The sequence below is a fragment of the Empidonax traillii genome, unplaced genomic scaffold, assembly GCF_003031625.1.
Source record: "Empidonax traillii isolate 1590-97213 ecotype Southwest subspecies unplaced genomic scaffold, ASM303162v1 scaffold249:size1902748, whole genome shotgun sequence".
NCBI lineage: Eukaryota > Metazoa > Chordata > Aves > Passeriformes > Tyrannidae > Empidonax > Empidonax traillii.
In genome coordinates this window covers 89,986-111,102 of record NW_020955442.1, presented here as the reverse complement: position 1 = coordinate 111,102, position 21,117 = coordinate 89,986, and the positions used below count along the sequence as shown (strand labels likewise).

Sequence of the window (21,117 nt, the reverse complement as noted above, 5' to 3'; positions counted from 1 at the left end):
AGACTAAAAATTAAAAGAAATAAAGTTTTTAGCTCTTTTTCATCATGAAAGTACCATATTCCTTGGTGTTGGAATACTTGCTGCTGTACTGTGTACAAGAAAAACAGCTTTTGACAGTCTGTGATGTGGTATCAGACCTTCGTTTTGCTTCCTACATACACATATGTACTCTTACAGAAACATGAATTAGAACTAGCTGTTAGTAATGTATTTGTATGATATTTAAGTTAGGAATATCCATTAACTGTGCTATAACCCACATAAACTGAGTTGATTTTGTATAAGAATAGTACCTAATACATTGAAATGTCACCCTTGCAGAAAATGGACTATCAAAACATTGAAACGAGCACTTTATGCCCTTATATACGTGAGTGCACAGAATTTCTATGAGCAGATACTGCCAGCTGTGAGCCACAAACAATTTGAAGAGACAGATTCATATTGGTACATGACATCATAAGATATACTACTTAGGAAGGTAAAAATATAAATGTAACTGCCTAGGAGCTCCCCACTTTTTTTTCAGTAACATAAGCAAATTTAGCAGAGAACAGAAAATTGACTGTTAAATTTATGTACCACTCAGGTGTATTATGTCTTTGATCTACATATTTTAGTTTAAAATAGCAAGGATTAGAAGTCTCCAGGTCTTAGCTGGAAGAAAGCAAAATAAGGTAGTAGGAGAACAGCAGTTCATCTTATGAAGGCTGGTGCAACAGTAATGCTAAGGACCAAGGTTTACTATCCATTCTGCTTTCTGAGTGTAGCTTTTAAAACATACTGCTCATACTGTGGGGTATCTTTTAATTAACAGCCCTTTATGTGTTTAGGTTGTTTATTTTACACAAGTAAAAAGTTTCCATCTTATTAAACAGTACACTGCAACTCAGGGAGATCAAATGTATTAGAATCAAAATTGCTTTTTTTTTTTTTTTTTTTTTTTTTTTTTTTTTTTTAATGAATCACTATTAGTTAGTAGAATGATGTTTCTGCCACTATGGAGTTGTCTCAAATATCTGGTCTTCTCCCCTAAAAGGCAGTGATGTCTCATAACTGTGCAATTAGCAAGAAAGTTTTTGCGACTCATTGAAGCTGACAGTGGCAAAAGCTTTTTGGGCTGCATCATTAGGTTGTTACTGCTTGGAATGTTCTAATGATAAAACTAAAGGACTTGGGTTGGACTTAAAACTATATTGACACCGTACATATTCTGTTACATATACAAGTGTCTGGTTATTGGATGTGTCAAAAAATCAGGGAGTTGAACTTCAACTTTATTTTGGTTCTAATGAAAACAATTACAGTGTTGATTCATGTCTAAATTTTAGTAGAAAGGGGTCTTCAGCATTAGAGTCTACAGTTCACAGCCTTGTCATTTGTCTTGGCAAATGGGTGCAAATGAAGCTAGTGTCATAACCAGTGACCCTTACTCCTGTAAAGCAAAAGTGTATCAGAGCATTGAGATTAACCCTGTCTTACCACTTCCTGTGCTATGCTGTATATATTCTGCATATAGGCAAAGAGACAGGTGCTCTAGGGCTGTTGTTCTCTCAAGTCAGTAGCATGAAGGAGCAATTCCTTTCCTACCTTGTACTCACAAGCAGTCAGAGCACAGTGAGGAAAGCAGAGCAAGAAGCAGTGGATCCAAGTGAACAGGAAAGATATATTTAAATACATGTGCTGTATCTAAGAGAATAAAATAAAAAATGTTGGAGAACATTATTTTTCCCACACATGTTAAAAATAAAATTTTAAAGTGAGGAAGTTGGGTTGAAAGGGGTAATGAATATCAGTTTTTTAATCCCACTGGATGAGAATTCATATTGCTAAATTGGGTAACTGATGATAGGTTTGTGAAGTAATTAGAGGAGCAGCTGACAGCATGCTTTTGAGTAGTCTAATACTACAGAGATAGAAAGAAAGCAACATTGTTTTGTTTTAAACATCATGAATTGCCTTATTTTTCCTGTGGTTGGCTCTTGTACTGGAGTAAATTTCTTTGAATTTTCCAGGTGGTTTTCCCACATGAATGGAAGAAAAGTAGACAGTTAAAAGAAGTGACTGCTGTGGAGGACAGCATGACTACCATGAAAGGAAGCTGCCTCTTCTCACTGCTGTTGGCAGGACTTGGAGTGTTAGGGATACTGGAACCAACAACAACAGAAGATATGCACTGCCACAGAGCTGAGCACCCAATTATTGCATACAAAGGTAAGGATTAAGCGCAAAAAAACTTTATTCAGAATTTGTGGCTGAAAATATCATTTAAAGTAGATGACTCCTTTTCCTTTATGATTAAAACCAGCCTGTACTGTTGCATGGAGTTATTCCTTTCCAGGCGCAGGATTCTGCATGTGTAGACTTAATGCTATGAAGTTGCTCTTGCCATCTTCCTCCACTCTGTCTAGGTCTCTCTGGGTGGCAGCCCGGGCCTCAAGCTTACCAGAAGGTTCTCTGAATTTAGTTTTATCTGCAACCATTGCAAACTGCATTCTGTTGCCTCCCCTTGGTTGTTGATTAAGATTTTAAACAGGTCAGATCCCAGAATCAACCCTTGTGATATTCCATTTGTTACTGTCTCAGGTGGAGTAAGTGGTAATAAAAATTTACTCTGGATCATTCAACTGACTTTTTAGCCCTCTAGTTTCCCATCTGAAGAGACAGACCATAAGATCCTAATTTTTCAGTGTGACAGTGTTGAGATAAATGACATCCTCCACTTTTCCATCATCACTAAAACCAGTTATTTTATCATAGAAAGTGAGGTGGTCAAGAATGATTTACCTTTGACAAGTCATTGCAGATTGTTCTCAGTCAGCTTTTTCTCCTCCATATGTCCAGATAAATGCACTCCAAGAGAACTAACTCTATAAATTTTCCAGGAACTTCAGTGAGATAGACTGGTCTTTAGTTCTCATATTGGTTTTCCTACAGCTGCTTAGGACCTTCCTTCATCTCTGTGACTTCTCAGAGATGAAAAGTGGCGGATTATCTAAGTGACTGTGGATGCAATGTGTCTAATCACATGCATCTATATAGACCAAGATCTTGCAAGTCATCCCTGACTCAGGCTGCATGTCCTGTTGGTAGTTCTTGAACCCCTTTTGCCAAACAACAGATACCTTTAATACCTTGTTGGAGGTATTGAGTCCCTCAGCACCATCTGTGTCTGCTGGCACTAGGTCACCTGCCCAATGCAGCAACAGGCTTATATTTCCCTCTTCAACCTTTTGTTGCTATTGGAGCAGTAGAAGCTGCAAGTCTGAACTCCCTTTGTACTTTGTGGTCTTTCTAAATTACTCATTACTCACCTTGTCTCTGCTTACACCTCATACACACAGTCTTTTGTGCATTGGAGCTGCAATGAGTTCCTTGCTTCACCAAGGCAGTCTTTTCATACATGTAGTTGTCATCTTGCATTTCGGGGTGAAGTGCTGAGGAACAGCTGGAACAAAGTAAAAAACACTTGGATGATGTTTTCTGTAAAAACCTAAGACATTTAATAACTTATCTGACCTTTTTTTAATTTATTTGAGATTTTTTCCATTAGTGTCACAACTTAGAATGAGTTCCAAACAGTTTGTAGCTATGAGGATGTAGGGATTAAGATATATTATATTACATATTGCATTCTTCCTGTTTTTCTAAGAAAGCACATGTGTATGGTTTTTGTTCCAGTGAATTAGAATTTATTGAATTTTAATTGAAAAAAAATTTGTTTCCATTCTTTTCATAAAGTTAAAGAAAATAATGTTGTTTTTTTTACAGAAAGTATTTTGTTCTGGTATTTTAATGGTTTAATAAAAGTAATGTTGCCAGCTGTCCCTTTCTTCAAGACACTGGAGAATGAACTAAAATGGTTGCATTCTTTACTCGGAACAACAAACCATCAGTGTATTGTGAAGGAGGGACCTTTATCACTTGTTTATTGATGGACTAAATAGTATGAGTTATTCTGATGAAATATCTGGTTTCTTTAGCATTCGTATTACATGTATGATTTAGTTTAAAATGATGTTTTTTATTGTGGCATTCATACACGATGTTGTAAATTAAAGTAATTGAAATAGCACAGTTAAAGTTCTACCACTTGTTAATTTCACAGACTAAGAGATCACTGCACGTACTTTTTATATATGCAACTGTAAAAGCAAATAATTGGGACTCATTATCAGAGCTACATGCTAGGAGTTGATTAAAACATGTTGTTTTATGAATCTGATTCAGTCAATATTTAGGAGAGTAGCTTGAATTTAGCCTGATCCTGCCTTTTAGACTTTTCTTATTCTCTTTCATATTTGATTTTTAGTGATAGCCTTCTGTTTTTAAGTTACTATGCTAAGACTTTTAGGGGACAGAGACTTACTCTGTCATCTTGTTTCAGTTCCATCTTTTGATGTAGCCAAAGAGAGTGTCACAGTTAGAGTTCACTGAACAAAATCAATTCATTTTTGCTGTAAATATACGTGGGAAATACAATTATATAGAAACATTTATTGTTTCTGTATGTGTCACATTTTTAATATGAGATTTAGTAAGATTTTCAATGCCAGACTCCCTCTTGAACTTTGTGGTAAAAATATCCATGACATACCTTACTCTTTATGAATTGACATATCTTGAAAAATATTCTGACAAGCTGTTGTTCATACCACAGTAATCTGTTGAGAGTCATTAGCAAATATTAGAAAGTACATGAGGAAACATATTTTCAATTCAGTTTACAGTATGTGATAGCTAGGTAACATAATTTATGTGGGCACAGTTGCAGGACTGCTAATTAAGGGAAAACAGAAGTTTTGAGACCAAAGGAGAAAAACCTGAGAGGTGTGTCTTTGAATCTGTATGTTAGGAATGGACTACTGGGGGTATCAAAATATAAGAAGAGAGAAATGTGTGAGAGGAGCCACTCTATGAATGAATCCCGCAGTGAGAGTTGGCAGGTTTCAGCCGTCTTTCTGATTTCCATATTTTTTCTGAAACGTTTACTGGCTTCATCAATGCCTAGGAAAATGCCCTTTGTGTTTATTGATGTTATATTGCTTCTAGACCAACACAGAGTCGACAAATCAATTTGTAACAGCTAAAAGCCCTTTAATTTGAATGCTGCATTAATACGCTATCCTGTAAAGTCATCTCGTACTAGTATTAGATCCAGAGCCAAATGCTGTGTGGGATTCTGAACATCAACCAAGGCTGAGTGGTACTGAGTGGTAGGTACTTTAAAGCTTGTAAACTCAGTACTAACTTTACAGAGATATCAACGCTTTTGTTTTATTTATAACTAACTTTTTTTTTCCTTTCTTTTTTTTTTTTTTTTTTTTGGTAGTTTATGGTATGCCAAAACAGCAATGTACTTGTTTGATTTGTCTTCCTTTGAGAGGGATGGTAGATGGAGTATAAACTATTAAATAAAACTAATGGAGTGAGAGTCTGGTGTAGCGTATGGATGAACAGCTGCAAAAAACTAATAAAAAGACAAAATAGTTCCCAGGAGTTGTCATAGTGAAATATGAAAAAGGAGTGTATCTACTGAAAGAGCTTACTTTCCTTCCACTGCCCATCAAAAACTGCTCACTTAGGTGATGATCCTGTCAAGCTACCTTGTGTAGAGAGGCATATACTATTTCTAGCACTGATTTTCCCAGCTAAATAGTTTTAGTTGAAGACTGTGATATATCTCCTTATAGCAAATAGCAAGAATTTCACCTACCAGTTGAGAACTTTTATTCCAGTACTTTATTTGCTGGTGGAAGAGGAAAAACAAGTTGCAGAAGCAATAGTGATGCATGCACTTTCACAGGATTTTTGACGTGATTTAAAAATTTGTTTCATTTTATGTTTCCTACACAGTGTTAATAACCATGTTGCAATTTATTTATCTGCATAATTAATATTAGGACAGCATAATGCACCTTTTTGCTCTCCCAGAAACTATAAATAAGAAAGTCTGCTTAGATGAGAAAGTGTTGGCAGCTCTAAAATTTGTTGTTGTAGAGCTTCCTTACACCAGAATAAGGCATTTTGTGTCATGCTAGGAAATTTCCATTTCTCATTATTTAAAGCTGTTAAGAAGTATCACAGAAGAGAGACTTACATAAAAGTAGAGCTTTAAGTATGGGATGGATTGACAAGATCAGCCAGTAGTGTGCAAATCAGTGCTTCATGTGGTGAAACTAACTGATGATGCATGTTCCCTCTTCTAAATTCCTTTCTCAATCTCTAAGGAGGAGTCTGCCTCCAGATGTACAAAGATGTGCTAGTCTGTTGAAATTCAGGCTTTAAAAAAAAAAAAAAATCTGTCTGCATATGTTACATGCAGGTACTAACGACTGATCAGCTATACCAGCGTAATTCCAATAGAGACATGAAAGTCAAGAGGTTATGAATCATGTGTAACTTAGAACTGGGGGAGGAGAAAGAAGGTGCAGGGGACAGAATAGACACACAGAGACTTACAGTGAGACATCAGTGATCTGTGCATATATTTCCCTAGGTTTTACAATGTGAAAAAAGGTAGATTTATGTTTGAAATAACTTAAGGGTTTAGAGAGAAAAAGCACTTAAACTAGTCATTAAATAAAGAGCCTTACAATTTTTTTTTGGTTTTTATTAAATTTTATTTTATTTGGATTTGCTTTTATTTGTGTGTAGCTATGAAATGCTAGCTGTGCAATTGTACTAGGTTTTACTGATGGCCAATTTCTTGAAAAACAGATTTTTGGAAAACATACTCTCCTAATGTAATAAAGAGATGTGTTTAAAACCAAATTTGCTCTATTAGAAACAATGTCTGTTTATAAAAGTTGAACTATTCTTATGCAAAAAACCAAAGCAAAACAGTTCAGTGGTGTAACATTTGTCTAAATATTTCCATCGTATCAAAATCTGCCCTCTCTATAGAACTTTTGTGGTAGCTCCCTGTGAACCTGAGCTTTTATTAGATTTTTAAAAAGAAAAAAGCCAAAACAGTCAACAAAAAGTGTAAAAGTAGTTACAATGGCACCTTTTTTCCCCAGACACACACATTTGCTGAACTTGAAACTGTCAGACCTGTCAAAACTCAGCTGAAGACACTGTCTGTAGGCAGACCCCTGTCCATGATGTAGAACTGAAGGGGCCATCACAAGTGCTTAGCAATGTGTGAGAGAGCTGCATAAAAAAATTGATCCAAATCCAATTTCAGGTGTAAAATTGTAAGTATTGACTGTCCTGCAGTTTACCTGCATAAAGCTGAATTTCTTTGGCTCTTCTATCAGAAATACAGTAGAGTTGAGAGCTTGACTTAATTGATGCTGAGAGTACAGCTGAGATCATTTGCTCTGGGGTGAATCTCATTCTTCTGTGCTTCCGTAAAATAATCAGAATTTAGGGTTGTGCTGTCTCAACAAAAAAAATCAGTTTACATAATTTTAGAAGCTATATTTAGTGATGATTTAAATATATGCTGTACTGTAACAAAGTTATCTGTTGAATAAACATGCTCAAAAATAGCATGTCTCAATCCATAGAAGAAATGAACACAAACCCTTCATTTCAACTTGAGGTTAACCAAAAAAGAAAAATAGCGTAGTTATATTTTGATCCCTTGGTTAGAGAATCCTAAGAAATATATTTTCTTAATCTTATTCTCTGACCACCACAGAATTCCCTCACTTGATGTTTGTCTAAGTAATATAGACTCAGTAAATCACTCTGCTCATTTTATCCTGTGGTTTCCATATGCAGTGCATGCACTTAACATGTGCCAAGAGGAAATAACATGTGGGCTGAATGAAGAAGGATAAATGCCATATGAACTTGTTTTTGTTTGTACTCTCTTCTCTTTTCCCTAAGCTTGTTGCAAGTTACCTTTTAAACTAATAGTAGTCTACTAAGCTGTTCAGTTTTTACTGCTTTTTCCTTACTTTCTTAGTTTTTCCTACATACATTTTAAGATCTCCTGCCAGCTTCTGCAGAGGGATTAAGGTGTATTGCATTCCATTCCCTATCATCTGTTGGGTTTTTCTTTAAATAAAGATGATTCATGAGTGAAGAAAAGTTGATTGCTAGATATTGCAACTTTGGTTTGTCTAGATGATAGGACTATGAGATTGCTTGCACTATCTTGCCAAGAAACAACTCTTCTTAAGGAGGAAAATAATTCCTTCAGCTTTATATTTTTTTTTTGTATTGAATCAGGTTAGCCTTTACTTTTGTATAGGAGATTAAGCTTCTGCTTAGTGGCAACGTTCAGCTGCTTAATATTAATTTAAAAAATATGTCTTTGGAGATTGACTGATACTATCACCTTATATTTCCCTGAATAACCCAGTACTATTGGTGTCCATTCCCATAAAAACCAAAGAATGGCAGGGGCTGAATTCTCAAAGCAAAGGACTTGCATACTGGCCATTTCCAACCCCTCCCCAAACCACCCCCCTCCCTCCTGCTGCTGTTCACGTTTTAAAGCAAACATCAATTTACAATTATTTTGGCATTCCAACCAAGCACTGGACCTTCATGGAATGTTAATAATTTTAATAAATTTCTGATAATATAAAATCACTACAATGGCTAGTGAGATGCACAGACATGTCCTACAAGCCTTTCTATGGCTGATTTGTTCCCTATTGCCCTAATTTGGATGTTTAGAGCATGCAAAGTTCCCTGGTTGTTAATGAAGCTGCAAAATGAGAGGCTCCTACCACATTCTAGTAGCTGTACAAAGTGGGCAGATGGAACTAAAATCTGGTTTTTTTGTTCTTTTTTTTTATCTCCCTTCTTCAAGAGATGTATTTTTAATGGTGATGAGTGTTTTTTACTAAAAGGTTGTAAAACATCCAGACTGGGAGAGAAGAAACAGATCAGCAACCAAGAAATAGAGCTTGTAAGCAGTTGAAGTTCTGTTAATTTCAAGAAATTATGCTATGCTTAAAGCAAGAGAAAGCACAATATTGCTTTGATATTTTTCTATTTTTTTTTTCCATGAGAGAATATTTAAAGGTTTTTTTTCCATAAGATTTTTAAGGTGTTCTCTGTCCCTTTTACTATCAGCTATCAGTGTGAGTATTCTACCAATCTACCCCTTAGAAAAGACATTAATGAGGCATATCCATTCTTTCTAACTCGTCTGGCACAGTATAAATTATGTTTTGCTGAAGTTTTAGTTCTTTATGCATAATCTCTATGTTGATTCATGTGAATTCAGTTCTCCTTCTTCAGGGACTGCATTGCAATATGTCCAAAACTATTGAGTGTTGACTGAAGAAGAAGACTGTGTATGTGGCTCTTTAACATTGCACAGATAACTTGCCTTGGGTGTAACCCTTTTGTGCCCAGGTCTTCACGGAGCTCTTGGCTCTGTGGTCATCACAGCACAGAAGGACACTTTTGTGTTGTGTGAAGCAGATGTCCCCGTGGGCTCCACCTCTGGTAAGAGTGCCCACACAGCCTGCCTGGCCTCTCACAGCAGTGGCAGCAGCATGGCTCTGTGCTTTGTAAGAAACAGCTTAAATTCAGTTCTTCTTCATTACTTCTTCTCAAGAAATCTTAAAAGGAGTGGCTGAGGGAAACTGGGATTGTTTAGTCTAGAGAAAAGGAGGTTCAGAGGCTCTCAACTGCCTGAAAGGAGGTTGTAGCCGTGTGGACGTCAGTCTCTTCTTCCACAAAACAAGTTACAGGATATGAGGAAATGGCCTCGAGTTGTGCTGAGTGAGATTTAAGCTGGACATCAGGAGGAGTTTCTCCACTGGAAGGTTGGATAAGCCTTGGAACAGGCTGTTCAGGGAAGTGGTGGTGTCACCATCACTGGAGGTATTTAAAACACATGCAGATGTTACACCTGGGGACATGGCTTAGTGGTAAACTTGGCAATGCAGCGTTAACAGTTGGACTTGATGATCTTAGTGATGTTTTCCAACGCAAACTATTCTGCGATTCTAAGTAACCTAGACTGGTAGTTCAGAAAAGATGTCACCAGCTGCGGTTCCTGACTGTCTGATCCTGGACAACCTTGTTTTCATACTTGATAGTGACACAGTTTTTGGAAAGACTCGTTCCAGGGGTCTTCCACTCCAGATTCTGTGCAATGCCTATGGGGCCCAAACTGCACTCACTTGGTGGCACCTGCTGCTCTTACTACCCATCATTGAATGTCCCCTTCTGCTGCCTATCATCAGACAGATCTTTGGCAGACAGATCTTGGGAAACCCTGGCCCATCCTTGCTCCTTGCTTGTAGCTCTAAAATTCCCAGAATCTTTAGAGGTGCGTAGAAAAAAAAAACTGTTGATTTTTCATTTTCTTCATAATTTCTTAAATAACCTTACAGAGGTACTTTGTGTTTACTAGATTAGGTGGAAATAGAGAAGTGCTGTCAGTGCTTCTTCAAAGTGTTTTTTGTTTGTTTGTTTTTTTCTATTTTTCTCTCATGCTTTCTTTCCTGTCTCCCTTCTGCAGCACTACTTGTTTGCTGTTGACAAGCAACACGGGACACTGTGTAGAACTGATTTTGTGTGACATGAACATGGTAGATACTTGTTACATGACAATTTGTCATATTCAGGTTGGACTACACTTTGATTCTTCATGAGCTTGTCTTTCCATTTCCAGTGCTCACATCAGATTTTGTTTTGAAGGATTTATGGACAAAGAAATGTGGATCTTTTCTACCATTTCAGAGAATTAGGAGCTCACCATTTTACAACCAGGTCTACAGTAAATTGACTAAAGTAGTTGCTAGTAGTGACAAATACCTGGAGTTTGACAGTGCCTGTACGTTCTACAAAGAGAAGTGTTGTTCGTGGTGTTGTGGTTTTTTCTTTTCTTTTTCTTGTTTGTCACTTTCTTTTTCTGACTTTGGGGCATCTTTTTGTTTTTGTGATGGAGAGTATGTTCCTCTTTGAAGTCCTGGCTCCAAGCTCTTACAAAGATTAGTGTCAGGCTTTGCTCTGTATATCCTCTGTGTCATGATATGTCCTATTTTGTTGCATTTTGTATTTTTTTCATTAAATATCTTCAGACCCCAAAATATTTTATGATCTGTAGTCTTGGCAGAATTGATAGAATTCAGAAAATTTATTTTGCTAAAACAATGTAAATAAAGAATTTTAGTATGTTCATATGCCAAAGTAAATAAGAATACATCATTGCAAGATAGTCAGTTCTAGAAAAAGGGTCTTGCTATTTGAAGCATAGATATTTCCAACAAAAATAACAGGGCATAACTGTCTGTGGGCAGTTGGCTTTATGCTTCTATTCCATACAATACCTATATTAAAATTCAACAGATTTCTTTACAAAACTCCCTCTTGAGGCCAAATACTGATTTCCCATAACCATGGAACATGATTTCCCATCAAAATGAATTCTCTGGCTGGTTTCCAAAGCCCGCATGTAAGTATTAAAATGTAGAAGGTTAAACCCCTCTGAAGAGAGGGCACGATTAAGGATGTCAAGTGTTTTACATGGTCAGTCTGTCCCTCTGTGTCACGTTCAGGAAGACTGGCAACAGCAGCACAGGGACCCAAGCCGGTAACTGTAAGGGGTAGTTGGACTCACTGGGAAGAGCATGTAGGCTGAGCTAGTTGGGGCGTGAAGTTAGTGTTTTTTGACTGTGCTGGTAGAGCTGAAACCGCTTTCATCTAGGTGGGGGTCCAGTCTTTTTTTTCCTTACACCTTCTTATATTTGTATGCAATACGTGTGTTTGAACAATGAAGCATAAACAATTCCAAACCTTTGTTCAGAAAAGTAAGAAATAAGTAGTCATCGCAGCAGATGTTACTGTCTCTTCCCTTAGGGCACAGACAGTCATAACCCAAATTCCCTTTAATTATCCTGGTAATAGACATATGCACACACATAAGAATGCAGAAATATGTACTTCTAGCTGGGGAAGCTCTGTCAGGACAAAGAAAACAGGAATGCAGGCTTTATTTTAGACCTTGAAGGTTAGAGCAGATTGTAAAAGCAGGTCAGGGAACCAGGGCAGGGCAACTGCTGTGACTGTGTGTGCCCTGCCTGGAGAGCAGTAGGCAAATGCTGGGGGCAGCCACTTTGTGCCTAGTGAGATAATCGATGAAAGATGAGAAGAGTGGGTAGAAGGAAGTAAGTCTACAATAGGCTTAAGAAAGAGGTCCAAGTTTTCATGCATTTAAAGTCAAGAAACGTATACTGTAATTATGCTTGATTTTCTGTTTTTTCCATTAATAATAAATAAATTACTTACAGCCCTGCCTCATTACCTCCAAAATTGTTCTGAAGCTGTAATAGCTGTTCATAAAATGAATGCCCAGTAAACAGGTGGTGAACTTTCTGGAAAATGTCAAGAGGTTTATGGTCTTGGGATCTGTTTTATTACAAATAAATGAAGGGGAGCTGGAGAAGCTAGCAGGGCTTCTAGATAAGACTAGAGATACACATTTATTTCTTGGCATCTGCAGTTCTCTTTGTAAGGAACAGAAAGCTTCAGGACTGTATTAAGTTTTATTGGTTAGTAGAAGGAAGGCAGCTGGCTTGTTTGTGTAATCTAGAGAACTCCAAAATACTGCATCTTGAAAGGGAGCTGTAGTTTTGAGGTTTGTTTGTCTTTTTGTTGGTTCTTTTTTTTTTTTTTCTCCCCTCCTTATAAGCAAAGATGAGCGCTAAACTGCAGATGAAGATCTGACATGTTTTCATGTTTCCAAAGGAGAACCAAATGTAGTGGTAAGACTTGAAAGAGGAATCTTTTAGTTTGTGGTTGTTGATTTAATCATTCTGGGCAACTTTACAGCTTCATCTTTTCCTTTATAGAGGATTGGATTGCATTAGTTAACCCTGCCTAAACAAAATTTTTATTTTGTTTTTCCCTTCACAGGAAGAAGTGATGTTTTATTATCTTATATCTTCCTGGAACCCCATTTTTGAAACTGTACGGTTCTTAATGTCTGATCATTAATTACCAAAATGATGATATTTTTCAATGTGTTATCCACATTAAAAAGTATTCATAACTTCTATAAAACATTTTTAATTTAAAATTTTATAAAAAGTAAGAGATTAACTACTGTAAATAAATATTCTTTTGTTTCCCAGTTATGATGTCCCCATACTGTTAATTCTGTACACAGCCCAGGAATAAATGTATTCTCTATGGTGAGGGCAATGTGCAATGCCTTTTTCGTTAAAGTGCAATGCTGAGTATTGTAACACATCTATCTGTCCTAATCCTTTCATTTTGCAGAGAAACATAAAATGGCATCAGCTGTTGTCATCTTTTTGCTCTTGAACTAGTACTCTTCTCTCCTTATGCTGTGTTCAGTCTGCTTCCACTGTATTCCACTTAGATTATTGGAGTCCTCTGGTAGCAAAGACTCTTAGATCTGTTACATCCATGACCCTCCTTCGGCTTGACATATGCATGCTTCTGCCATCTATATGAAAAAGTGGACATAGGACATGCCAACTACATTCTAATCCCAGTAACAGGTGGATCAGAAATTTCACTGAAACACTGAGCTAGGATTCTTTTGGCTTTTCAATTTATTTTTTTTTTTTTTAGAACAGCTTAGCCTCTTTCTGTGAGGTTTAAATGTGACTTCTTTTTTTTTTCTGATTTGTCCATTTGACTAAGATTCTTAATGCAGTAGTTTGTCCTTGTATATTAAAAATAACAAAAAAACCACCTTTCTGGGCTCTAATTCATACTGGTGGAGTATATATGTGCCCAGCACCTAATTTTATGTTACTTGGGTATTTTCTTGCTTCTTCTACACAACTTCTGCACAACTCTGCACTTCTACACAACTCTGGAACCAGAATGCAGTGCTGGTACTACCTTTAAGCTCTACTGTTCTAAGATGCATTAATAATTGTTTTGTCTGTCCTTGTAATCATGCTAAATAAGGACAGTATTAGGAGCCATGTAGAAAGGGTTAATGAATACCCAGAGTGTTGACCCGAGGCTCTAACTGTAATGATTTCACGGTTAATGCATCCAATGGGAATATACCAACTGGGAAAAAAGTCCATTCTGGCCTGTTTTGCAACAGAACTAGGCTAGGCTAGGCTAGGCTTACTCCAGCTAGGCTAGAATAAGAATTTGGTCCAAACTAAGTAAAAATAAAGCATGACTTTACAAGTATGTAAAGAATAACTTCCATTTTTATGGGTTTAAACACTTTGTACCGGAAATAGAACCACCATAGTTGAATTGGAGCTTCCCAGTATTGAAGCTTGTGGAGCGCACAAAGTATTTGTTCAGGTGTAGCCTAGATTTCTCTCCCCTACAATGATAACTAGATAAGCCTTGATGCCTAATCTAAGGGTTTGTTTGCAGCTGTGTTTTCAGGAGCTCATCTGAGGAAAAAACCCACTAGTATAAGATATGCTATATTGTCATTTACATGTTTGTAACTATAGCTGCTTTCTATCCAGTATTTACTTCTTTTTTTTTAAAACTTATTGATCAAAATTATTTAAAACATGGAATCATTGCATACAAATGCAGAGCAACACATGCCTCGAATAAGTCCTAGAAAAATAAGTTATACTGTTGACAAAGTAAGCCTCAGCCCCTTCTTCATAAACAGAGGTGAATTGTGATTGATTTCAGAAGTAATACAGGTGTTCTTTTGCTGAACTTTTCAAATAGTGTTTGTACCTATTTCCTTTCTTCACTTGAGCTGTGGCGTCTTCTTTCATCTGCAGTCGGTCAACAACTTGCCAGCCAAGGGTATGTTTAATGCATTTCTGTAAGGAGAGAATATGGTATGAAAGAGGTAGGAAAGACTGGTGATTGGAAATGTAAGGGAAAAAGTATGGACAAAAGTGAATCCTAAAAGATGCAACAGGCTCTGTCATGCCATTCTTCTTGTCTTTTTCTCAGTGTTTGTTATCCTGAAGTTGTTCACAGTGAAGTTATAATTCATAGATATATTTGTAATACAATGGGAATTTTGGAAGGAGAACAGTCACACTGAATTGATGATGCCCTGACACCTTGCTTAATAGTTTCCCCTGGAGTTAATGGGATGGTCATCACGGCAGCAGGGGTAATGTAATGGAGTCAAAGTGGCAGAGAGACTTCTGACATTCTTACTACCTTTGAAGAGGATAGTAATGTAACTGGAGTATCACAGGAAGAGATCTAAGGTTAAAATCATTATACAGCTTCATGAAGATGAGGATCACGGTAAAATCCTTAGATTAGTTGCATTCAATTATAAAATAACTTTAGCATGTGGAAATACATTTTAGTTTTTTTCTGATAAGATTAGTGAATTTGTCGTACTGATGCCACCCAGAGACTTCTGTTAATATTGCAAATCTGCTAGTTTTCAACTATGGTGTTACTGTTGTTGCTGTTGTTGTGGTGGTATTATTATTATTGTTGTTGTTATTTTGCTAACAGAATTTCTTCAAGAAGGTGGTACTGTGCATATGTTTAACTTTGTGCTCGCTATTTTCAAAAAGGACACCATGGCATGAGGTGTGACACACATACACCATAAACACTACTGAAATTTTTAATGTCTGTTAATTTTTAAATTAAATCAGGAGATCTTTATTGTCTTTTGACTTTATTTAACATTAAATATCACTTCTGAATTTGGTTCAAAGCATACCACTCTATTCCTTATTAGTCGTTACTTTATTTTACTGTTTACTGTACCTCTACTTTCAAGTGCTGAATAATGAAACTTAGATTAGAGGGAACTCTGTGATTTCATTTGCAAAGAACTGTGGAGCTCAGCCCTTGGCAAGTCCTTGGACAATGTAAACCAAACAAGCTGTGGCCTGTTGGGCAGATACTAAATTTAAAGTAAAAAGAGACAGATTTCTGGCCTTTCTTTTTTTTTTTTTTTTTTTTTTTTTTTTTTTTTTTTTTTTTTTTTTTTTTTTTTTTTTTTTTTTTTTTTTTTTTTTTTTTTTTTTAATGAGTATCTAATGTTTTCCTGCCGAGCTTTGATTGTTAACCTCCTTTGTCTTTAAAGCTCTTTAGGAGACCCCTTGACCTTTCCTAAGAGCTGAGGGGACTTCGGTGTGTTTGCTTTGCTGTAGATTTATAGACCATGCCAAACTTTGTTTCATATTAAATCTAAGCTATTAACCCCCGTGCTCCCCAAACCTGAACCCCCCAGGAAAACCCATAGCACGTGATTCCCAAGATGTGAAAGAGAGCTGTAGCTTTCTTAGAAAGACTTTTTTCAATATCCATATTTTAGTTCCATGGGAAAGTGTTTTTTTGGGGGGGAATGTTTTTGAGTTATAAGGCCTGCAGATTCAGTACCGTAATAGCAATTAAATAGTTTTTCTTTTTTTTCTGCTAAGGGTAATTATGTCTTAAATGTACCTAAAGGACCCAGCATGTGTTGGGAGATTGGCTGTAGTCATGACTGTATGTATACCATAACACAGTTTATTGTGGACGACTTTAAGTCTTAGACCAATATCTACCCACTTAGTATTAAAGAAAAAAAAAGAAAACCAGGCTGAAGGTGTGTTTGAATAGGTGCTTTCAGTATCAGGAGTAAGAAAAGAGAAGTCAATAAAGAGCTTGGTGTTTTACTGTGTTGCACATGAATTGAGGGCAGAAGAAAGGGAGTGGAATGCCAGAAAGGGGAAGGTTAGAATTGGAAAGGGAAGAGGTGTTGCTGTTTGTCACCTGTGATTGGCAAGCAGTACGATTAGGTTACGTGTTGACAGGCCAGCTTAATTAACGTACACATTTATTTATGGTAGTGCTGTAGTATACAAAATGTACAGCTTTGTTATTTTGTAAAGCTTGCCATGTTGCACCTGCATGGAAACCATTAATAAAGTGAAATTATAACTGCTTACTACTTTGCCATTATTTTTTTAATTGGAGAAAAAATAATTTATACACCTTTAATAGCTTGTTATGAATTTTGACTTTAACTTGATAGCTCATAGCAGAACTGAAAAGTCTTGTTTTACCTATGGGCTTTCATCTAGATTTTGCTGTTTTGATGAAAATAAATATAATTATTCTGTTAATTAGTTACATAATTCTTCTGTAGCATAACTCACAGCAGAATTTCACTAATAAGCTTTTTCTTTTACTGGACATGGGTTTGTTAATTGTCTTTTTTTTTTATTATTTTAATAGGCACTATTTTTGTATTCATATTCCCTTACAAAAGTGTCACGAAGTTGTAGCTTTATCTCATAAAGACTTATTCCTGGGTGACACATGATGCCACTGTGGCACATGAGTTTCAGTGTTTTCCAAAAAAAAAGAAAAAAGAGCTCTAACAGCCATTTACTCTCCCTGACCTTATTCCCTCAAGCAAGAACACTGCTGAATGCAACAAAGACAGGATAAAATAATTTATATATTGGAGGGATAGAGAGGAATCAGATTTCAGAGAAATTTCTTAGCAACTCCTCTCTTCTTGTTCTCTAGCCTGGGCTTGCCTTGCCCTCCTGGCCCCTGCTCCCTTGCTCCAAACCTGGTAATGGTCTCAATCACCTGCTTGCTGTACCTTGAAGCTTTATTGTGTCTTGCTGAGACAGCTAGACAAGTGGAAGGAAATTGAATCTTTGAATCTCAGTTTTCCCTGTAGTCTTCTGGCACTGCAGTACCTCTGTGTACTGAAATGTCTTTGGCCTCCCCATGCTATGGGGAGCTATTCCTTTCCTCTTCATTCAGAAGAGAACCCTTAGGGTCTCACTTATCCTACCAGCTGAGGTAATTCCATTCTCAACTGTTTACCGTGTTTCTCTTTCAGAGACTGATGTTTCCACAGTGAGTCTGGCTTTGCTGGCATGCAGATCTGCTGGGGAGCCAGTGGCATTCTCAGCTGTACTTATTTTCACTCAGTAGTACAAATTTGAGTGTTAGTACTTCGGTAACCTGAGCTGTACTTTGTCAGTTTAGTAGATTTGTATGTGGTTCTGCAAGATTGTTCCTCAAAGACAGTAACTCTGGGTGCAAGCAAAGGCAGAGGGAGCCCAGGGAGCTGTGGCTTCCATCTCAAAGAGTGAAAATTCCCTGCATGTGTGAAGCAGCATTTCCCATGGCTCGTACAATCATTTGGAAGGGGAACATAGCAGACGAGGGACTAAACTCATGTCCTTGTCTGTCCTTCCAGCCCCTTTTGCAACTTCTGCCCACTGGCTTGGCTGGACTTCCAGGATGGGTATTCTATTCTTTTTATTAAAGCCCCATTTTTTATCATAGTATATTTAGGGTTTTTGATTTTAGTGGTTATTTATCAGTATTATCATTTTGTCTGAATTTCTGCTACTTTATAAAATGGTTTTGTATCCATGTCTGTCTTAGTCACAATGCTTTATACAAGGAGGCTACATTTTTTGTTCATTTTTTTTCATCAGGAGAGATTCTTTATGGCTTACCTCTGAATGTCTTCATCTTCATGTCCTACCTGATTTCTTAACTTATTAGAACTTTACAATTGATTTTTTTGGTATGAAATGCATGACTGAAAAGTTAAGGTTGCAAAATCAAGTACAAAAACGTTAAGAAACACCTCTTTTAGGGTTGCCTGTGTGGTCTTATATATATATAAATATAGGTAGATAAATAAGTATGTATAAGGCTACACAGGCCTATAATGTATATGTGTGTGTATATTGTTATCCTTCCTTCAGAATCCTGATAGGTTTTATGCACAGCATCTGCAGTAACGGCTGATGGCAGCTGTAATCAAAGTTATCTAATGCGGCCACATCCCCTTTCCCCCACTTTGTTCAGATCCTGATTTGAGAACCTATCCAATACAGATGGAATCAACAGTGAATTTAGCTAAAAGTGCTGCAAAACATGTACAAACTGGCTTTGCATGCCTGAAATTGCCCAGATGTATACAGGCTGTCATTAAAAATGCAGAAGTTAGTTTTCTGACACCCAAATGATTCAACTTCACAGTTCCATCTGTTTTACCAAAGTATATGATGCTACAGCTTCTGCACAGTGCTTTTAATGGTTCTCTGCAATGGCTGAACATGTTTTGATGCAGAATAACATTTTTCTCCTGGGCCCATTCCTTAGGAATGGATAGCCCACTTGTGCTAAAATTTCAATATTTAAATGAGGAACAAATCATCCTGAAATGGGCACTAGACATGGATTTGTTCAACGCAGATATTTGCAAAAGGAAAAATATGCTCATGAGTGAAGAAAGGAGTTTAGAATGGATATTTTCAGCCTAAGCTGCAACTGATGACACTGGTATCAAAAATTACACTTCTACAGCACTCTCAGGAGGGGGTTGGTTTTGACTTTGTATTCTAAATGGTCATGACCGTGTACTCATCTTTGGTCTTTCTATTGAATGTTTCACATCTATAGTCTTCAAATAGATGGTTCCACAGCCTGTTGTGCCATACATACCTAGCCCTCTTCACCTTTCACATAAATTCTGGACCACTGCTTTGTGACTACTTTAAAAAAAACAAAACTTCAATTAGCATCCTGAGAATTGTAAAACTCTAGAGGATGAGGTTTTTGTACAACTGGACCTTTTTTCGAGAGCCATTTATATAGTTAGAGAAATTTTATGTATTCTGAGTGTCTATTTAAAAAATAGTAAAATTAAAAAAAAAAAAAAATCATGCTCTGTTCCCAGAACACCGTTCATATAGACAAACTGTTGGGTGTTCAGTTAGTGATATGAATGCAAAAGAAAAACTACTAATAATGAAAATATTTAAGGATTTGATGTGCAATTATTTATGTGTTTAAGTTTGGAAGTAGGAACAAATTTATATTCTAATACCAGTAATGTTCCTTGCTGATTTTCAGCAACTCACCCACTTGACTGCCCCGCTTAATGTAGCACTAAGTTGGTCTGAGAAAGGCAGGTGAAAAAAAAAAATTTCAATGAATGTCAAGCATTTTTCCTTTTTCACCCCTCATTTCTCAATCTTTTTATTGTGAAAATGGTGAAATGTCAAATTTACTTGTTTTTCTCATTGTTTTTTACTTGATTGGATCCTTTTGTAGAGAAAAGCAATAACTAAATAAATAGCTAAATAAATAAAACCCCTAGTCCTCAGCTATTTCTGATGCATGGAAAATTAATTTGACTTCACTTTAGTATGTATTGCAGTGAATTGCAATTGTACTGTGGTGTTTTCTGCTTTACCTAAGGAGGAAAAACATATCTGGCTTACAAATCAGACCAAAATATGGATACTTCATTCAAATGGGTATTGGGTGGCTGCTCTATGTATTTTACAGGCCTATGTTATAAATTACATGGCATGGTGGTGAAAGTCTCCTGTTTCCTTAGAAGTCCATATGGAGAAAACTTGCAGACCCACAATATCTGCAAATTTAATGGTACCTGACGTACTACAGCTAGAACATTTATAGTAACAATTTTATTTCTTGATTGTTTTTAGAAATTGCCCCTTGGTTACACGTGTTCAAAGCAAAAGATGCTGTGGACTTCTCACAGTTAACATTTGACCCAGGACAAAAAGAGCTTATTGCTGGAGCAAGGTGAGAAATCTATTTTCTTTTCATGTTGCATCAGACTGGATTTTGCTCTCTGTTGATAAGTAATGTTAAGCCATGTTCCAGTATCAACTTGCTGTCATGTGACTCCCTTGCCTTCTAGACCCACTAAACTGAATATTATATATGTTTATTTCTCTTCTCTCTGACCAAAGTTAAAAGATGGATTGCCTGGTACCAAGGTTCATAATAGCTTACTCTCTTCTCAATTTTAAGAGGCCTGTCCTGGAGTGCACTATCTTTGGATGCATACAGCAGGATAGGCAGATACGGTATGGCAATGTGACAAAAGTTACCATTGCATGAAACTTATGATGGTCTCAAATATGGCTACACAATATGGCTCTTTGTTCTTGAATGATTCTAATAATTCTTCACTACAATGCTAGGAGTGATCTGTTAAAGACTGCAGAATTAGTGGTAAAGTGTTGATTATAGTTTTTGCACAGTAGGACAGTAGTTTGCAAGCTGTGATAACAGTGGCACTGTCTTAGATGTCAACATTGAAGCAGTGACAGTCCTTGAGCACCATTTTTTTTCTCTTAGCACATGAAGTATAGTAAAACATTTTGGTTGGCAAAAAAAAATGTAATCATCTAAACTTATTATTCAAACCTGTCTTCTGAATGTATTTTACCCTTGAGTTAACAA

At 36.7% G+C, this 21,117-nt stretch overlaps 1 protein-coding gene across 1 annotated transcript in view; it reads left to right on the top strand.

Annotated features, from left to right (window-relative positions):
- The window catches only part of SEMA5A (semaphorin 5A), a gene marked incomplete at its 3' end in the record, with an annotated part of 140,510 nt that overhangs the window by 29,412 nt on the left and 89,981 nt on the right, over positions 1-21,117 (top strand). The window contains exons 4-5 of the mRNA XM_027889049.1: positions 2,016-2,214; positions 20,352-20,451. Coding sequence (XP_027744850.1) covers positions 2,082-2,214; positions 20,352-20,451 — 233 coding nt within the window. The remainder of the gene's footprint in view (positions 1-2,015; positions 2,215-20,351; positions 20,452-21,117) is intronic.